Source organism: Rhodnius prolixus, unplaced genomic scaffold, assembly GCF_049639745.1.
Source record: "Rhodnius prolixus isolate KJV_2025 unplaced genomic scaffold, Rpr scaffold_1, whole genome shotgun sequence".
NCBI lineage: Eukaryota > Metazoa > Arthropoda > Insecta > Hemiptera > Reduviidae > Rhodnius > Rhodnius prolixus.
The window spans coordinates 11417362-11436427 of NW_027411581.1; the positions used below are offsets into that span (position 1 = coordinate 11417362).

The 19066-nt window shown below is 34.1% G+C and overlaps 1 protein-coding gene across 2 annotated transcripts in view; it reads right to left on the reverse strand.

Annotated features, from left to right (window-relative positions):
• The window catches only part of LOC141454146 (extracellular sulfatase SULF-1 homolog), a 138629-nt gene that overhangs the window by 40255 nt on the left and 79308 nt on the right, over nt 1-19066 (reverse strand). For both annotated transcript variants that reach the window (XM_074128067.1, XM_074128060.1), the window contains exon 3: nt 5882-6121. In XM_074128067.1, coding sequence (XP_073984168.1) covers nt 5882-6121 — 240 coding nt within the window. The remainder of the gene's footprint in view (nt 1-5881; nt 6122-19066) is intronic.

Consider the following 19066-nt stretch of genomic DNA (forward strand, 5'->3'; position numbering starts at 1 on the left):
CATCCAGTAACACAGAGACACATTCATTTAGAAAGGAAATAACAGACGTAACAACCAAATAACCTTCAAGCTGAGTAAAGTTATCTCCGGGTATTAAAAATCCACAAAAAAAAACCTACTAAACAAAGGATGAATACGATGCAATAATAACGATAATAGCAATCGATGTGTTAGAGATGAAAATGAAATATAAAAGTAAAAATGTGCAATTAGTTAACAGAAGCGAAAAATTATTACCGTCTTGCTATGATATAATAGAAGAACGGAACACACACTTTTTTAAAACTTCCTGCAATACCCATTCTAGCATTTCCTGTTATGCTAGATAAGTATGGCTCACTCAAAAAATTTTAATTTCTCTCTGTTCCAAACTTAAGACTGGTCAGTTTCTCCATTGTTGGTATTCATTTCGTTAATCCTTTAGCCTTGCACCTTTATACTGCTTCTTTTATTATGTTGTAAGTACGTAGTATTTTTCCGGGGGGAAATTATTATTGTTGGTTTGTGGATAGGATGGGAAAAATTACGTTAAAGAAAAGCAAAAAGCAAGTTCTTTCTTGAGCTGCCTAAGATTTCCTAACTGTCCCGACAAATAATCTTAAGGAGGACATCAAGGACTTAAACCTCATCTCCACATCCATTCAGGCAATTCATTACGAGATAAATGGATGTTTCCTTCTCTATTATCACACTTCCTACCAAGGATTCAAACCAGACGTCTGAGAGTATCTGTGAAAGACTTTTCCACAAAATATAGTCGTACCAGGTCAGCTGTTTCTGAGTATGCAGCATCAGATGCCAAATGTGAACTGTTTGAAAGCCTAACCTTCAATCTCTTGCAGCAGCTCCAGAACCCCCATCTTGTTGTTGCTCAGAAGTAGTTCTGTTGCTTTCTATTTACAGCTCACATTTCCGCTCTGATGTAATTATATTTTGAATCTTTTTCTGGTCAAAGTCCTTTTTTTGAATAAGTTTCAGCACCGACATTGCTTTCTTGCCTTTTTGCTAGTGGCGATACTATGTTTCTATAATTCATGCAACGATGACCCTTTTCTTTGCAATACAGTCTCTAAGTTCAGCTATATATTCAACTATTTAATTATTCTGAAGCTCCAATTAGCTCCAATTCTGAGCCTTATTAGCAATTGTGAACTCTACTTCCCGTTATTTAGCCGTAGATCGCAATTTTTGTATCCTTCCATTGACTTCAGTAACAGTAGAACATTGTGGGTATCAATTATAGTATTCTGCTTGCAAGTTGTTACTTGCAAGGTGAAAACTTAAGAGTAATAAAAGAAAATCAAGGGTGGGTGTTCTTTAAAAGAATTTATTTAAACCGTAATATTACATAAAACTAGAATTTCAGATAGATTTGAAATGAGTGTGCAGAAAATGAGATAAAACGTGAAAGTTAAAGGGCCGAGGTCGGGCAGAGAAGGTTGCCAAATATATCGGACAGAGAGCAGGCAGCTGGCCTGTTGTCCGAGTTGGTTGGCCAGTGGGTGTCACTCTGTGCCATTGGCATGAACACGGGCTGCCCAAACTTTATAAATGGCTGGCTGCGCCATTTAGGCAAAATAAATTGAGGTTACACGCTCGCAAACTGCTCCAGCTTCTTTTGTTTTCTTTTCTTGCTTCCCTTGTGCAATCAGATTAATAATGGAGAAAGAGGTCGATAGCCAAGTATATGCTCTGAGTGTACAACAACCCTTGGGGCAACATTAATTATTACAACGGCCGCTTCAACGATAGTTTTATATAGTCACGGAACTATTGCTGAATCACGATGGAAAATTTATAAAACCCAATTCTCTATTTGAAAATATTTTTACCTAGTTTCATTAAAACTTAAAACCATGATTTTTAAGCAAATAAACTAGCACTATTTGCAAAGAATGCTGTGGAGGCAGTGCAAATATAGAAACGTATGCGGCGCAAACAGATCGCTGCCTTTTGTTATTCATTATTCCGTGAAGGTGAATGTCCCGCGCTAAATATGATGATGGAGGCGGTGCATTATTAAAATGTTCAGTAATCTGTCCGACCGACTTACCGCTTCCCCCCTATCCGTCTGTCTGTGTCTCGCAGGAGATCTCAAGGCTGAACAACCTATTATACAATTAATAAATCATTCCATCACATAACTTTTGCGTTATTTTTTTTTTTATTGTTATTATTAGCAACTACCAGCCTTAAACTAAGTCTGCCGAGATTTCTAAAAGAATTTCCTAATCTTTCCATTCAATTAAACTCCTTCGTTTTAAATTATCGTGTTAGGCTTTCCATTAATATGAAAAGGACCGACTGAGAATGAACCTTGCTCTGTTCCTGGAGAATATAGGCACAGAGTTCGAATTAGTACAACCTAATTGTAGAGTTTGCAATGTGAAAGATGTACGAGTAACTGCAGGTTTTTCCTTCCTTTTTCCCTGCATTCATATCCTACATCTTAACCTTTCTACTGGCACTTATTATGCAGGTTACAATGTTTTGTACATTGTACTTCGTATATTTATTTATTTTTACATATTTATATAATAAGTAAAGATTTATTCTATTCTATTCTGCAAGATGTACACATATTGCTGTGGTAACACCACGCTCTTGATGCAGCAATAGAAAGAGATCAGATATTATGTTGATTATTGTTGAATAATGTGTACACTCCTACATGCTTGGTAAACACCAAATTTTGCCATCCAAGTTCTATGACAAAGAAGGCAGAAAAGAAAAAAGTTTTATCAATTTATAATCGATCATAAGTGATTGGTATTTAACACTTGAAGATGCAGGAACTCGCGTGAGACCATAATTACTGACATCGTGAGGCAAAGAATTATTGGAAATTACTCTTCTCGACACAGTCTTTGAATTCTCTATTTCTGCATTCTTCTTTAAAGTTTGCTTGAAAAAAGCAGATGCACTTGATGTGTATTGCAGCCTTTTCCTAGTGTAGTTTTAGATCTCTGATGGTTGAATTGGGATAGTTACTCAATTCCAACAATTTTAAATAACATAATTCAAGTAATTTACCGAGTTAATAACCGCTTCTTCCACTTTGCAAACGGACGCGCAAAGTCAAGTGTACATTCAGATGGATGTAACATCTATTAAAATGTTTACACGATTAGAGTGGGAATATATTTATTAGATTGTGCATGTTCATTACCGATGTTCAATTTACTGGAATGCCTGGTTAAAAGGTCCACTGATCAACAATAAATAAGATAAAAATTTGCCAGTTGGATTACATATTAATTGTATATTAACAGATGGAGGGTTTTTCCGCTTGAATATATTTGTACGATTGATCCGATTATTTAGAGTAGCGATTGTCTATCCAATTTACCATATTATTGTAATAGACCTACAATCAATTAGACAGTATATTCATCAACTTCCAGAAATAAAATAACAGATGACTCTGTTCTCTACTGTAAAGCACCATCACTTCTCCAATCTCTCTGCATCTTAATAAAGACATCTCTCTTTTATTATTGTATTCATCATGTTCCCCTCTTCATCCACTCACTTCGACATATTTAATTTTCAACATTTATTATACATTCCTTCTTTATTTTTAGAATATAATATTAAAAATTAAAAAAGAGAGCTTTACCAAGAGGAGGAAAGGCGAAGTGAACTGGAGGAAAGATAAAAATAGACAGAAATTTAAATCTTATAAATATTAATATCAGGTGTTATAATTAAAGTTTTAAAAAAGAGATATGGCAATGTCCCTCCCCTCAATCACACCCAACCCAGTCCTCCATAGGATATTAATAAATTTAAGAATATTCCAAAAACTGTTTTTATTTTAATTTCACTGCCCTCTATTTTAGAAATATCGATTATAAAGAAAGTTTGACAACTTTTTGAGCATATACTTTTTTTTTTCTGATTCAGTCGAAGTGTCGTCTGCAGGTAATAAATTGTTTTTTTTATAAATCGATTCACCTAAAATGTCTAAATTAAAAAGAAAAACAAAAAAAAGAAGGGAAGCAGTTTTGATTTTATGTATTTAAGTCGATAAAGGAGTGAGATTTTTTTTTTTTTTAAATCACGTTATCTTAATAAATGTGTTTTCATTTTTGTATATTATAAGTAAGTATACCCAAAAACTTGGAATTACTATTCAATGATGTCATTTTAAATAAATGTAAAATTTTGAATACAGAACCTCTTACAAAATCTATGTGAGAGTTAATGGGTTCAACTCAAGGAAAAATGTTACAGTTAAGATGTCACATGCAATCTACTTGGCCATTCTAACTCTAATTAAAAACTTTTTGTACAATTTTTAAAGAAAATTCTAAAATGTTCCATAATACAGAGTCGCAGCTATGATTTTTCTAAATTTTAATCAATCTTAGAACCATGAATTAAACATGTTTGGCTGCTGTGCCATTTAATTGAACCACTCGTTTTTCCTCAACAGCATCAGTAAAAAAACGAAGAATGCAGAGAGACATTTCCCTTAGCTTAGAATGCATTCAGACAATGCATTATTTTGCATTTAACTCTTACGTTAGTACATAATCTAATGGCGGCAACTAAGGTAATATCAAAAAGAAGATTTATTGGTAAAATCCCATTTTTTGCGTTAATTTTTTTTAAATTTTTGATCGCAAATTAAAAAAATAATCTCGCCAATAGCGTTACTTCTCCTTCGGCAGCAACGCAAAAGAAAAGGAAGGACACAATAATTTGCGAGAGAGTAAAACTGGTGATGCTGAAATAGGCAGTCATTATGGCAACTAGATATTGTGATAGCAGTGTTTAGAAATAAAGGAATACGTATTATCGTACAACTGGACCGAAATGCTTCAATCTAACAATTACGCGATAATAAAATTAATGAAAACAATATCCAAACCATTTCCATTGGAGTGCGGTACAAAAGACATTATTTTGGTTAGTAAAATAATGATCACAATTAAATAACAAATATATATTTTAGAATTAAAGCTGGACCAAACAATGAACGGATGAAGAGGCGGATGGTGGCAGAACTTTAATAATGAGATTCCAGAGGGGCGCCCTCCCCTAGAGGGGGGCCTTGCAGTGACGCCATCGGTACCGCGCCACAAAACTTTGGCCTCTACTGCAATAACAACACTGTGACGACCATATATCACTACCAACCGACCACCACCACATACCACACAAAATAATATTAATAAAGAGCCACCAATATTATTATTATTTTAACAGAATAAAGAATTTGCCCCTGAGTTATGAAAATATAGGCAAAACCGTAATAACGTTTATGAATTGAGGTAAAGTCTATTCGATGGATTTTACTTCCTTTTTAACTCTTGCCAATACTTTTTATGGTGAACTAGTTCTGGTGTTTGATATTGTAAAATAACAGATCTTTCTTTCAGTTGTTTTTTTAGTCCTGAAGTAGAACTAAATTCAGTTCGAAAGGTTGGCATAGTTTGGTTTCAAGAACTCGTACTATCTTACATATTTTAACGTCAACTACGATTTTAACATTATTTCTGTGAGCCGTACAAAAGTCTAAATCTCGGATAAAAAATACAAACTACGGATGAACTTTTATTCAAATTGAAATTATACTGAAGGGCAAGTAAAATGTGTAGAGTGTTGGCAACGTTTTATGTAAATCTTCCCATTACGTATTCACATTTAGTTAGGGATAAAAAACCTACGTCATATTTCACTTAAGCGTATTTATACCAATATACTAAATGAAAATTCCCTCATAGATGGCAAAGTTTCACTGTGAACTCTACACTAAAGGTTACCCAATGCAGCTGCAATAACAAAATTCTTGCCAAAATTCTGATTCTCAACAATTAACGAGACACTAAACCACAATTAGTTAACTGTTGGTAATAAATCTAAAACTACTCACCAGTTCTATATCCAGCGTTGCTCAGGTATGTAGCAAAGGTTTTTGTCTCGTGAGTAGTCTGCCATTGTTGGCTAGAACAATTACCATTGTTTGTATACACTTCATGATTGTGCATGTAAAGACCTGTCAGCATGCTACTTCTTGATGGACAACACATTGGCGTCGTTGTGTATGCATGTCTAAATTCAGCGCCGCCATCTCGCAACAGACGCAACGTTCTGGGCATAAAGTTTAAAGAACCTGCAAACAGATATGGTAAACTAATTAATAAAAGAAATATATGGCACGGTTTACACTTAATTTGAACTTGGATCTTTTGTAAAGGTAGATTAGATTGTAATTAGAAGGACGGTTCCACCAAAAACGGGGAAGAAACGCAGGCAATCTAAAATGCCCATTGTTACCCGCCCATCCCTCATCTCATGAGAGATAATCGGGGCTTCAAGTCCAATAAATCCGTCTAAGCGTTTCCGGAGAGCAGAACAGTAAACTAATAAAGTAGTAACAGGACAGTAGGCAGCATGGCGACTCAATCGCCCAGTGCACTGAATAAACCTAGAAAGTTCGTTAAGATTACCAGAGGCGTTTAATCAAATTTCAAGAAAGAATTTAAAACCAAAGCGGTAGATCTTTGAGTGCAGTGGAACTAAAGATAATTTGTTTCCGAAAATTGTAGCTACGCTATATTTCTCTAAGTTGTATGATATTAAACCTGTACTTACAACAGAAATGTAGAACGAGAAGTAAAATAAGTTGTAGTTTTGCGTGAAGCCCTCAAACTACGTTTAGCTGGGAAAATCTTACAATACTGTTTAAAGAAAACCATGAAAAACTGAAATTAAGCCTTCGGCTGACGAAAAAGCGATGGTTGCTATTTGATTTTTCCGTTTTCAGTTGTTTCCTTTAAACAGTAAAAACTACACTAATCAATTAAATCAATTTGAAATATTAATTATCAATATACGATAGATTGGAAAAAGAAGAAAGTCTATCACATGATAAAAGATCCAAAATGTTGGCCCAAATAATTGATTAACTGACGGTGGCCCCATCCAGTACAACTAGGTTAATAAGACCGTCTCTATAGCAGCAGTACCGTCCGTAAGATCTTTACAATTCCCAATCAGGGTCCTAAATTTATAACGTAGTGCTATTCAATTGTAACTCTTTCAACGAGGTTGACACCAGACCTATTTTAACTTCATTTCAACAATAGAACGATAAAAGTGTTAGCTTTAAAATCAAAAGCTGTGATTTAATAATTCTCTTTCTGCAATAGGAAATATTGCGAGCCCAAATTTGAGCTTTCAAGCTCAAAAATAAGTCGAATTCAAAATTTTTAAAGAGTGTCTCTTCCTTTAGGACTATGTGAGCATACAGAGAACGCGATAGCACCGCTTAAAGCAAACATCTGGTGTGGATCTTCACATGACTTCTTCCTGATGCAGTAGGAATTCAAAGTTGTTGTTTTTTTCAGGAATATTTGTCGAATTATTACTAAATTTCAGGTTCAGTAATTCAGTAATCATGTTTCAAAACTCCTAAGTTTTCCAGTTGCCAAAGCATCTGTAGAAGCACTATTCATAGTTTATCCAGAAGATAGCATTCGTCAATTATCATTTTACAAGGTAATCAATGAAAAAAACTCTGTTTTTGCATCCCAGTAGTAAACATTAACCACAACTTTTCGGCCACGCACAATCGACTTCTCTTCTCCCTTTGTTGGTGTAGAGCCAGCTGCTTCCGCACATTGCTTTGATGGCTGTCTAGTTTATAGTATGACAGCACACCTGTCTCATCCACAGGAACAATGGCCATCGAAATCAGTTGGTCTCTTTATTAGAGCAGTCAACACATTGCTGGGAACTTCCTATTCGTTTTACGTCATCATTTAACTAGCAAAAATCTTGAACAGAGCTTACCAATATCTAAATTCTTGATTTAAAAAGTACCGCCATCTTTGTTCCGATAAGCTTACAGTGTCAATTCTTTCATAAATCTTTAATAGCCTATTTATACCCTTATGTTTACACTTAAGGCTGCAGGATTTTGGACGTTCTTCATATTATATATAGCCAAGAAAATGATGTTTAAAATGAACGAACAGAATCCTTTCAACTTTAGATGAATTTCAATTGATAACCCGTCTAAATAAGGAATTTTATGACGCTCAACATTCCAGTCTGTCTATCTCAAAGCATAACATCGCTCACAACACGTCTGTAACAAAGCTGTGTAAAAAAATAAATAAATAACTTATCAAGTTGACGAAAATACGGTTTCAACGATCTCTGGCAAGGCCGAGAATTTCCCCTTTTGCCACATCTGAGTAATATTGGTTGGAATAAAGATTATTTAGTAAGAATTCGGCTCGTAGTGGATTTGTCACTTTGTCAACAGTGAAAATGAAAGTTAAACAGAACCAGGAGTGTTTCAATGTTGCGTTTTTTTAAAACCAAATATTACTGATTAGTCATTTAAAATTAATAATCAGCCCAACCTAAATTGTTTTATGTATCCTGTATCAGTCAACCGTAATGGCTATTTTGAAAAACAAATATACTTTCCTGGAAATAATTCTCTGTTTATAAGTTAAGTATGTAACAGTATACTTTTAATATTAACTATGTAAACTATAGGACGGGATTTTATTGCATGCTATAGATATTACGTCACAAAACGCAGATATTCCGTGAATATTGTTTTCAACATGATTTGTCATCCTTCAAAAGAAAGCTACCTCATTGTTCTTCAAAAATGGCTACTTTTATCGAATGATTAATTAGTTAATTAGAAATTGTTAACAATAAATTTTGTTTACAGTGTTTACAGCAAACCAGAGAAAATATTACACGCTTGTGTATTTTCAAAATTGAACTCATCGGGAATATGTTTTCAAATTACTCTGATTTTCATTTCACGGGAAAACGTTTTACAGTAATTTTCCTTTTTCAGAGTATTATAATTTTCTTTTATTTTCTATTCTATTTATTTATTTATGTATTTTTCTTTTCTTTTTTCAAAGTATGTATAATTTTCTTTAGATTAGCATGAATCAGTTATTCTGTTTTATTTCTTTTTCATTTTTTATTATTATTTTTATCTTTTTTTTCTTTTTTATGCTGTTAATTTTTATTATTATTATTTATTTATTTTTCTGTCTAATTTAATTTTTCTACTGTCTGTTTATGTAGTGGTTATTTTGCTTTATTAATTTTGCGTTAACCCTCCGGCAGACGGAACTTCCATGCCGCAGAATGTTTTTAATTTATTTAATTGTATTTACTTTCTTTTTATTACAAATAAAACATTATTATTATTATTTTACAGTAATTAGTGTTATTAAACTAAAACGTTATATATTTGAAGAAAAGTCATGAAAATCCAACTCCATAACTACTGACTTATTTTGCATCGTTTCATTGATTTTTCGGTTGAAATAGTGGCAAATGGCCAACCAGTTGTTAACTTGCGTTATCACATTTTATCCACAATGGAGCCACTTGTATGGTTGAGGTTAATACTGTGGTACAAAATGCACCGTTCTAACAAGTGGATACATGGACTGAGAAGTTGCTCAAATTTTAAGATACTTCAACAAGTGGGGTTACTTCAAATTAGTTTTAAATATGATTTCTAGAAGGGTGCCTGCATCAAATATTCTTTTCTTTTTATATTTCTATTTTCAACCATTTTCAGGAACACTGGTCTAACAAATAATTTTTTTATTTTACGATGATGTGGTCAGATTAAAGCAAAGTGTTCTGTGAAGAATTCGTTTTCCAAAATCCTACCACAAAATCGTATGGAATAGTTGAACGCATCTTATGGTGCTGAACAGAGCGATAACTACATTCGCAGCAATAAGACTTGATAATATCTAGTTTGCAGAAAGAATAGACTCGTTTTTTTTCCTCCTGTTTTTTGAGGAAGTAGAGAAGAGGAAAAGGAATAGTTGCGAAAATCATTTGTGACACTATTTTATGAAACTCGTTACTGCATTCAGACAGAGAGAAAGTGTACCTTAAAATAGGGAACTTGTTGAAAAGGTCAGTATAGTTTTGATAGTGTAAGGTGCTTTAAAGGTGAAACAGCATTACAATAGGACATAATTTCTGCAATCACATGCATACAACTATTCTGCGTTATTTTATAAGCGTATTAAAAAAAAAGAAACAACTAGCAATACGTATAATTTGCGAAATAGCGAGTTCTACTTTAACTAGTAATATGCAAGTACTTTAATGCACACACTTCTTACTGCAAGTGCATTGATTTGAAAATCTAACTGATTCAAACTTTGCACAAGATTATTATTATTATTTTTTTTTTTTTAGCGTGGGTATAGCACATTACATTAGAGTGAGTTTAGTGTGTAGGTGGTAACAAGTTGGAAAAAGGGCAACGCCAGTAGGGGAGACATTTAGTGTAGGGTATTGTTTAAAGTGTTTCCTCACCCACAATCGCGTACTATAAATATATATGCACTACTCCACAGAATAGCTGTTATTAGGAAAAAAAAAAAAGGGAAGAATAGTTAAAAACAAATTTACAAACAGGACATTGAACTTAGAACTTATCGAGAGCCAAGCGTGAACTCCCAACTCCCACAGATCGTCCCTAAAAATAAATTTCCCCCCAAATAAGGTTATAAGTAAAAAAAAAAAAGCGATAATCCTACGGGTTGCTTTAGTAACTTAAGCTAAAAGTAAAATCATGGCAATTGAAGTCAAAAAAGACGTAAAACATAGTTTCAAAAAACTTCCTTTTTTTATTATTATTGTGTATACTTTTCTTGAGTACAGATCTATTAGTTGAGAAGATATTGAGTGTTGAAATTTTTTTGGGTCATGGTTTTGCTGTGAAATGGGACCCTTGTAACTCCCACAGTATACAACAGATTATTCGTATGAAATTCCGTGCTCTTACACACTCTGATTTACTGAGTAGTATGCTATAGTTTTCTTGAGTACAGATCCATTAGTGGAGAAGATATTGAGTGTTGAAATTTTTTTGGGTCATGGTTTTGCTGTGAAATGGGACCCTTACAACTCCCACAGTATACAACAGATTATTCGTATGAAATTCCGTGCTCTTACACACTCTGTTTTACTGAGTAGTATGCTATAGTTTTCTTGAGTACAGATCTATTAGTTGAGAAGATATTGAGTGTTGAAATTTTTTTGGGTCATGGTCTTGCTGTGAAATCGGGCCCTTATAATTCCCACAGTAAACAACAGATTATTCGTATGAAATTCCGTGCTCTTACACACTCTGTTTTACTAAGTAGTATGCTATAGTTTTCTTGAGTACAGATCTATTAGTTGAGAAGATATTGAGTGTTGAAATTTTTTTGGGTCATGGTCTTGCTGTGAAATCGGGCCCTTATAATTCCCACAGTAAACAACAGATTATTCGTATGAAATTCCGTGCTCTTACACACTCTGTTTTACTGAGTAGTATGCTATAGTTTTCTTGAGTACAGATCTATTAGTTGTGAAGATATTGAGTGTTGAAATTTTTTTGGGTCATGGTCCTGCTGTGAAATCGGGCCCTTATAATTCCCACAGACAACAACAGATTATTCCTATGAAATTCTGTGCTCTCACACACTCTGTTTTACTGAGTAGTATGCTATAGTTTTCTTGAGTGCAGATCTATTAGTTGAGAAGGTATTGATAGTTGAAATTTTTTTGGGTCATGGTTTTGCTGTGAAATGGGGCCCTTGTAACTCCCACAGTAAACAACGGATTATTCGTATGAAATTTTGTGCACTTACACACTCTGTTTTACTGAGTAGTATACTATAGTTTTCTTGAGTACAGATCTATTAGTTGAGAAGATATAGAGTGTTGAAATTTTTTTGGGTCATGGTTTTGCTGTCAAATCGGGCACTTATAACTCCCACAGTAAACAACAGATTATTCGTAAGAAATTCTGTGCTTTTACATACTCTGTTTTACTGAGTAGTATACTATAGTTTTCTTGAGTACAGATCTATTAGTTGAGAAGATATTGAGTGTTGAAATTTTTTTGGGTCATGGTTTTGCTGTGAAATCAGGCCCTTATAACTCCCACAGTAAACAACAGATTATTCGTATGAAATTCCGTGCTCTTACACACTCTGTTTTACTGAGTAGTATGCTATAGTTTTCTTGAGTACAGATCTATTAGTTGAGAAGATATTGAGTGTTGAAATTTTTTTGGGTCATGGTTTTGCTGTGAAATGGGAACCTTACAACTCAAACAGTAAACAACACATTATTCGTTTGAAATTTTGTGCTCTTTTACACTTTGTTTTACTGAGTAGTATGCTATAGTTTTCTTGAGTACAGATCTATTAGTTGAGAAGATATTGAGTGTTGAAATTTTTTTGGGTCATGGTCTTGCTGTGAAATGGGACCCTTACAACTCCCACAGTAAACAACAGATTATTCGTATGAAATTCCGTGCTCTTACACACTCTGTTTTACAGAGTAGTATGCTATAGTTTTCTTGAGTACAGATCTATTAGTTGAGAAGATATTGAGTGTTGAAATTTTTTTGGGTCATGGTCTTGCTGTGAAATCGGGCCCTTATAATTCCCACAGTAAACAACAGATTATTCGTATGAAATTCCGTGCTCTTACACACTCTGTTTTACTGAGTAGTATGCTATAGTTTTCTTGAGTACAGATCTATTAGTTGTGAAGATATTGAGTGTTGAAATTTTTTTGGGTCATGGTCCTGCTGTGAAATCGGGCCCTTATAATTCCCACAGACAACAACAGATTATTCGTATGAAATTCTGTGCTCTCACACACTCTGTTTTACTGAGTAGTATGCTATAGTTTTCTTGAGTACAGATCTATTAGTTGAGAAGATTTTGAGTGTTAAAATTTTTTTTGGTCATGGTTTTGCTGTGAAATGGGGCCCTTATAACTCCCACAGTAAACAACAGATTATTCGTATGAAATTTTGTGCTCTTACACACTCTGTTTTACTGAGTAGTATACTATAGTTTTCTTGAGTACAGATCTATTAGTTGAGAAGATATAGAGTGTTGAAATTTTTTTGGGTCATGGTTTTGCTGTCAAATCGGGCCCTTATAACTCCCACAGTAAACAACAGATTATTCGTAAGAAATTCTGTGCTTTTACATACTCTGTTTTACTGAGTAGTATACTATAGTTTTCTTGAGTACAGATCTATTAGTTGAGAAGATATTGAGTGTTGAAATTTTTTTGGGTCATGGTTTTGCTGTGAAATCAGGCCCTTATAACTCCCACAGTAAACAACAGATTATTCGTATGAAATTCCGTGCTCTTACACACTCTGTTTTACTGAGTAGTATGCTATAGTTTTCTTGAGTACAGATCTATTAGTTGAGAAGATATTGAGTGTTGAAATTTTTTTGGGTCATGGTCTTGCTGTGAAATCGGGCCCTTATAATTCCCACAGTAAACAACAGATTATTCGTATGAAATTCCGTGCTCTTACACACTCTGTTTTACTGAGTAGTATGCTATAGTTTTCTTGAGTACAGATCTATTAGTTGTGAAGATATTGAGTGTTGAAATTTTTTTGGGTCATGGTCCTGCTGTGAAATCGGGCCCTTATAATTCCCACAGACAACAACAGATTATTCGTATGAAATTCTGTGCTCTCACACACTCTGTTTTACTGAGTAGTATGCTATAGTTTTCTTGAGTGCAGATCTATTAGTTGAGAAGGTATTGATAGTTGAAATTTTTTTGGGTCATGGTTTTGCTGTGAAATGGAGCCATTATAACTCCAACAGTAAAAAACAGATTATTCGTATGAAATTTTGTGCTCTTACACACTCTGTTTTACTGAGTAATATGCTATTGTTTTCTTGAGTACAGATCTATTAGTTGAGAAGATTTTGAGTGTTAAAATTTTTTTGGGTCATGGTTTTGCTGTGAAATGGGGCCCTTATAACTCCCACAGTAAACAACAGATTATTCGTATGAAATTTTGTGCTCTTACACACTCTGTTTTACTGAGTAGTATACTATAGTTTTCTTGAGTACAGATCTATTAGTTGAGAAGATATAGAGTGTTGAAATTTTTTTGGGTCATGGTTTTGCTGTCAAATCGGGCCCTTATAACTCCCACAGTAAACAACAGATTATTCGTAAGAAATTCTGTGCTTTTACATACTCTGTTTTACTGAGTAGTATACTATAGTTTTCTTGAGTACAGATCTATTAGTTGAGAAGATATTGAGTGTTGAAATTTTTTTGGGTCATGGTCCTGCTGTGAAATCGGGCCCTTATAATTCCCACAGACAACAACAGATTATTCGTATGAAATTCTGTGCTCTCACACACTCTGTTTTACTGAGTAGTATGCTATAGTTTTCTTGAGTGCAGATCTATTAGTTGAGAAGGTATTGATAGTTGAAATTTTTTTGGGTCATGGTTTTGCTGTGAAATGGAGCCATTATAACTCCAACAGTAAAAAACAGATTATTCGTATGAAATTTTGTGCTCTTACACACTCTGTTTTACTGAGTAGTATGCTATAGTTTTCTTGAGTACAGATCTATTAGTTGAGAAGATATTGAGTGTTGAAATTTTTTTGGGTCATGGTCTTGCTGTGAAATCGGGCCCTTATAATTCCCACAGTAAACAACAGATTATTCGTATGAAATTCCGTGCTCTTACACACTCTGTTTTACTGAGTAGTATGCTATAGTTTTCTTGAGTACAGATCTATTAGTTGTGAAGATATTGAGTGTTGAAATTTTTTTGGGTCATGGTCCTGCTGTGAAATCGGGCCCTTATAATTCCCACAGACAACAACAGATTATTCGTATGAAATTCTGTGCTCTCACACACTCTGTTTTACTGAGTAGTATGCTATAGTTTTCTTGAGTGCAGATCTATTAGTTGAGAAGGTATTGATAGTTGAAATTTTTTTGGGTCATGGTTTTGCTGTGAAATGGAGCCATTATAACTCCAACAGTAAAAAACAGATTATTCGTATGAAATTTTGTGCTCTTACACACTCTGTTTTACTGAGTAATATGCTATTGTTTTCTTGAGTACAGATCTATTAGTTGAGAAGATTTTGAGTGTTAAAATTTTTTTGGGTCATGGTTTTGCTGTGAAATGGGGCCCTTATAACTCCCACAGTAAACAACAGATTATTCGTATGAAATTTTGTGCTCTTACACACTCTGTTTTACTGAGTAGTATACTATAGTTTTCTTGAGTACAGATCTATTAGTTGAGAAGATATAGAGTGTTGAAATTTTTTTGGGTCATGGTTTTGCTGTCAAATCGGGCCCTTATAACTCCCACAGTAAACAACAGATTATTCGTAAGAAATTCTGTGCTTTTACATACTCTGTTTTACTGAGTAGTATACTATAGTTTTCTTGAGTACAGATCTATTAGTTGAGAAGATATTGAGTGTTGAAATTTTTTTGGGTCATGGTCCTGCTGTGAAATCGGGCCCTTATAATTCCCACAGACAACAACAGATTATTCGTATGAAATTCTGTGCTCTCACACACTCTGTTTTACTGAGTAGTATGCTATAGTTTTCTTGAGTGCAGATCTATTAGTTGAGAAGGTATTGATAGTTGAAATTTTTTTGGGTCATGGTTTTGCTGTGAAATGGAGCCATTATAACTCCAACAGTAAAAAACAGATTATTCGTATGAAATTTTGTGCTCTTACACACTCTGTTTTACTGAGTAATATGCTATAGTTTTCTTGAGTACAGATCTATTAGTTGAGAAGATTTTGAGTGTTAAAATTTTTTTGGGTCATGGTTTTGCTGTGAAATGGGGCCCTTATAACTCCCACAGTAAACAACAGATTATTCGTATGAAATTTTGTGCTCTTACACACTCTGTTTTACTGAGTAGTATACTATAGTTTTCTTGAGTACAGATCTATTAGTTGAGAAGATATAGAGTGTTGAAATTTTTTTGGGTCATGGTTTTGCTGTCAAATCGGGCCCTTATAACTCCCACAGTAAACAACAGATTATTCGTAAGAAATTCTGTGCTTTTACATACTCTGTTTTACTGAGTAGTATACTATAGTTTTCTTGAGTACAGATCTATTAGTTGAGAAGATATTGAGTGTTGAAATTTTTTTGGGTCATGGTTTTGCTGTGAAATCAGGCCCTTATAACTCCCACAGTAAACAACAGATTATTCGTATGAAATTCCGTGCTCTTACACACTCTGTTTTACTGAGTAGTATGCTATAGTTTTCTTGAGTACAGATCTATTAGTTGTGAAGATATTGAGTGTTGAAATTTTTTTGGGTCATGGTCCTGCTGTGAAATCGGGCCCTTATAATTCCCACAGACAACAACAGATTATTCGTATGAAATTCTGTGCTCTCACACACTCTGTTTTACTGAGTAGTATGCTATAGTTTTCTTGAGTGCAGATCTATTAGTTGAGAAGGTATTGATAGTTGAAATTTTTTTGGGTCATGGTTTTGCTGTGAAATGGGACCCTTACAACTCCCACAGTAAACAACAGATTATTCGTATGAAATTCCGTGCTCTTACACACTCTGTTTTACAGAGTAGTATGCTATAGTTTTCTTGAGTACAGATCTATTAGTTGAGAAGATATTGAGTGTTGAAATTTTTTTGGGTCATGGTTTTGCTGTGAAATCAGGCCCTTATAACTCCCACAGTAAACAACAGATTATTCGTATGAAATTCCGTGCTCTTACACACTCTGTTTTACTGAGTAGTATGCTATAGTTTTCTTGAGTACAGATCTATTAGTTGAGAAGATATTGAGTGTTTAAATTTTTTTGGGTCATGGTTTTGCTGTGAAATGGGACCCTTACAACTCCCACAGTAAACAACAGATTATTCGTATGAAATTCCGTGCTCTTACACACTCTGTTTTACAGAGTAGTATGCTATAGTTTTCTTGAGTACAGATCTATTAGTTGAGAAGATATTGAGTGTTGAAATTTTTTTGGGTCATGGTCTTGCTGTGAAATCGGGCCCTTATAATTCCCACAGTAAACAACAGATTATTCGTATGAAATTCCGTGCTCTTACACACTCTGCTTTACTGAGTAGTATGCTATAGTTTTCTTGAGTACAGATCTATTAGTTGTGAAGATATTGAGTGTTGAAATTTTTTTGGGTCATGGTCCTGCTGTGAAATCGGGCCCTTATAATTCCCACAGACAACAACAGATTATTCGTATGAAATTCTGTGCTCTCACACACTCTGTTTTACTGAGTAGTATGCTATAGTTTTCTTGAGTGCAGATCTATTAGTTGAGAAGGTATTGATAGTTGAAATTTTTTTGGGTCATGGTTTTGCTGTGAAATGGAGCCATTATAACTCCAACAGTAAAAAACAGATTATTCGTATGAAATTTTGTGCTCTTACACACTCTGTTTTACTGAGTAGTATGCTATAGTTTTCTTGAGTACAGATCTATTAGTTGAGAAGATTTTGAGTGTTAAAATTTTTTTGGGTCATGGTTTTGCTGTGAAATGGGGCCCTTATAACTCCCACAGTAAACAACAGATTATTCGTATGAAATTTTGTGCTCTTACACACTCTGTTTTACTGAGTAGTATACTATAGTTTTCTTGAGTACAGATCTATTAGTTGAGAAGATATAGAGTGTTGAAATTTTTTTGGGTCATGGTTTTGCTGTCAAATCGGGCCCTTATAACTCCCACAGTAAACAACAGATTATTCGTAAGAAATTCTGTGCTTTTACATACTCTGTTTTACTGAGTAGTATACTATAGTTTTCTTGAGTACAGATCTATTAGTTGAGAAGATATTGAGTGTTGAAATTTTTTTGGGTCATGGTTTTGCTGTGAAATCAGGCCCTTATAACTCCCACAGTAAACAACAGATTATTCGTATGAAATTCCGTGCTCTTACACACTCTGTTTTACTGAGTAGTATGCTATAGTTTTCTTGAGTACAGATCTATTAGTTGAGAAGATATTGAGTGTTTAAATTTTTTTGGGTCATGGTTTTGCTGTGAAATGGGACCCTTACAACTCCCACAGTAAACAACAGATTATTCGTATGAAATTCCGTGCTCTTATACACTCTGTTTTACTGAGTAGTATGCTATAGTTTTCTTGAGTACAGATCTATTAGTTGAGAAGATATTGAGTGTTGAAATTTTTTTGGGTCATGGTCTTGCTGTGAAATCGGGCCCTTATAATTCCCACAGTAAACAATAGATTATTCGTATGAAATTCCGTGCTCTTACACACTCTGTTTTACTGAGTAGTATGCTATAGTTTTCTTGAGTACAGATCTATTAGTTGAGAAGGTATTGAGAGTTGAAATTTTTTTGGGTCATGGTTTTGTTGTGAAATGGGGCCCTTACAACTCCCACAGTAAACAACAGATTATTCGTATGAAATTCCGTGCTCCTACACACTCTGTTTTACTGAGTAGTATGCTATAGTTTTCTTGAGTACAGATCTATTAGTTGAGAAGATTTTGAGTGTTAAAATTTTTTTGGGTCATGGTTTTGCTGTGAAATGGGGCCCTTATAACTCCCACAGTAAACAACAGATTATTCGTATGAAATTTTGTGCTCTTACACACTCTGTTTTACTGAGTAGTATACTATAGTTTTCTTGAGTACAGATCTATTAGTTGAGAAGATATTGAGTGTTGAAATTTTTTTGGGTCATAGTTTTGCTGTCAAATCGGGCCCTTATAACTCCCACAGTAAACAACAGATTATTCGTAAGAAATTCTGTGCTCTTACATACTCTGTTTTACTGAGTAGTATACTATAGTTTTCTTGAGTACAGATCCATTAGTTGAGTAGATATTGAGTGTTGAAATTTTTTTGGGTCATGGTTTTTTCTGTGAAATGGGACCCTTACAACTCCCACAGTAAACAACAGATTATTCGTATGAAATTCCGTGCTCTTACACACTTTGTTTTACTGAGTAGTATGCTATAGTTTTATTGAGTACAGATTTATTAGTTGAGAAAATATTGAGTGTTGAAATTTTTTTGGGTCATGGTCTTGCTTGAAATCGGGCCCTTATAATTCCCACAGTAAACAACAGATTTTTCGTATGAAATTCTGTGCTCTTACACACTCGGTTTTACTGAGTAGTATGCTATAGTTTTCTTGAGTACAGATCTATTAGTTGAGAAGATATTGAGTGTTGAAATTTTTTTGGGTCATGGT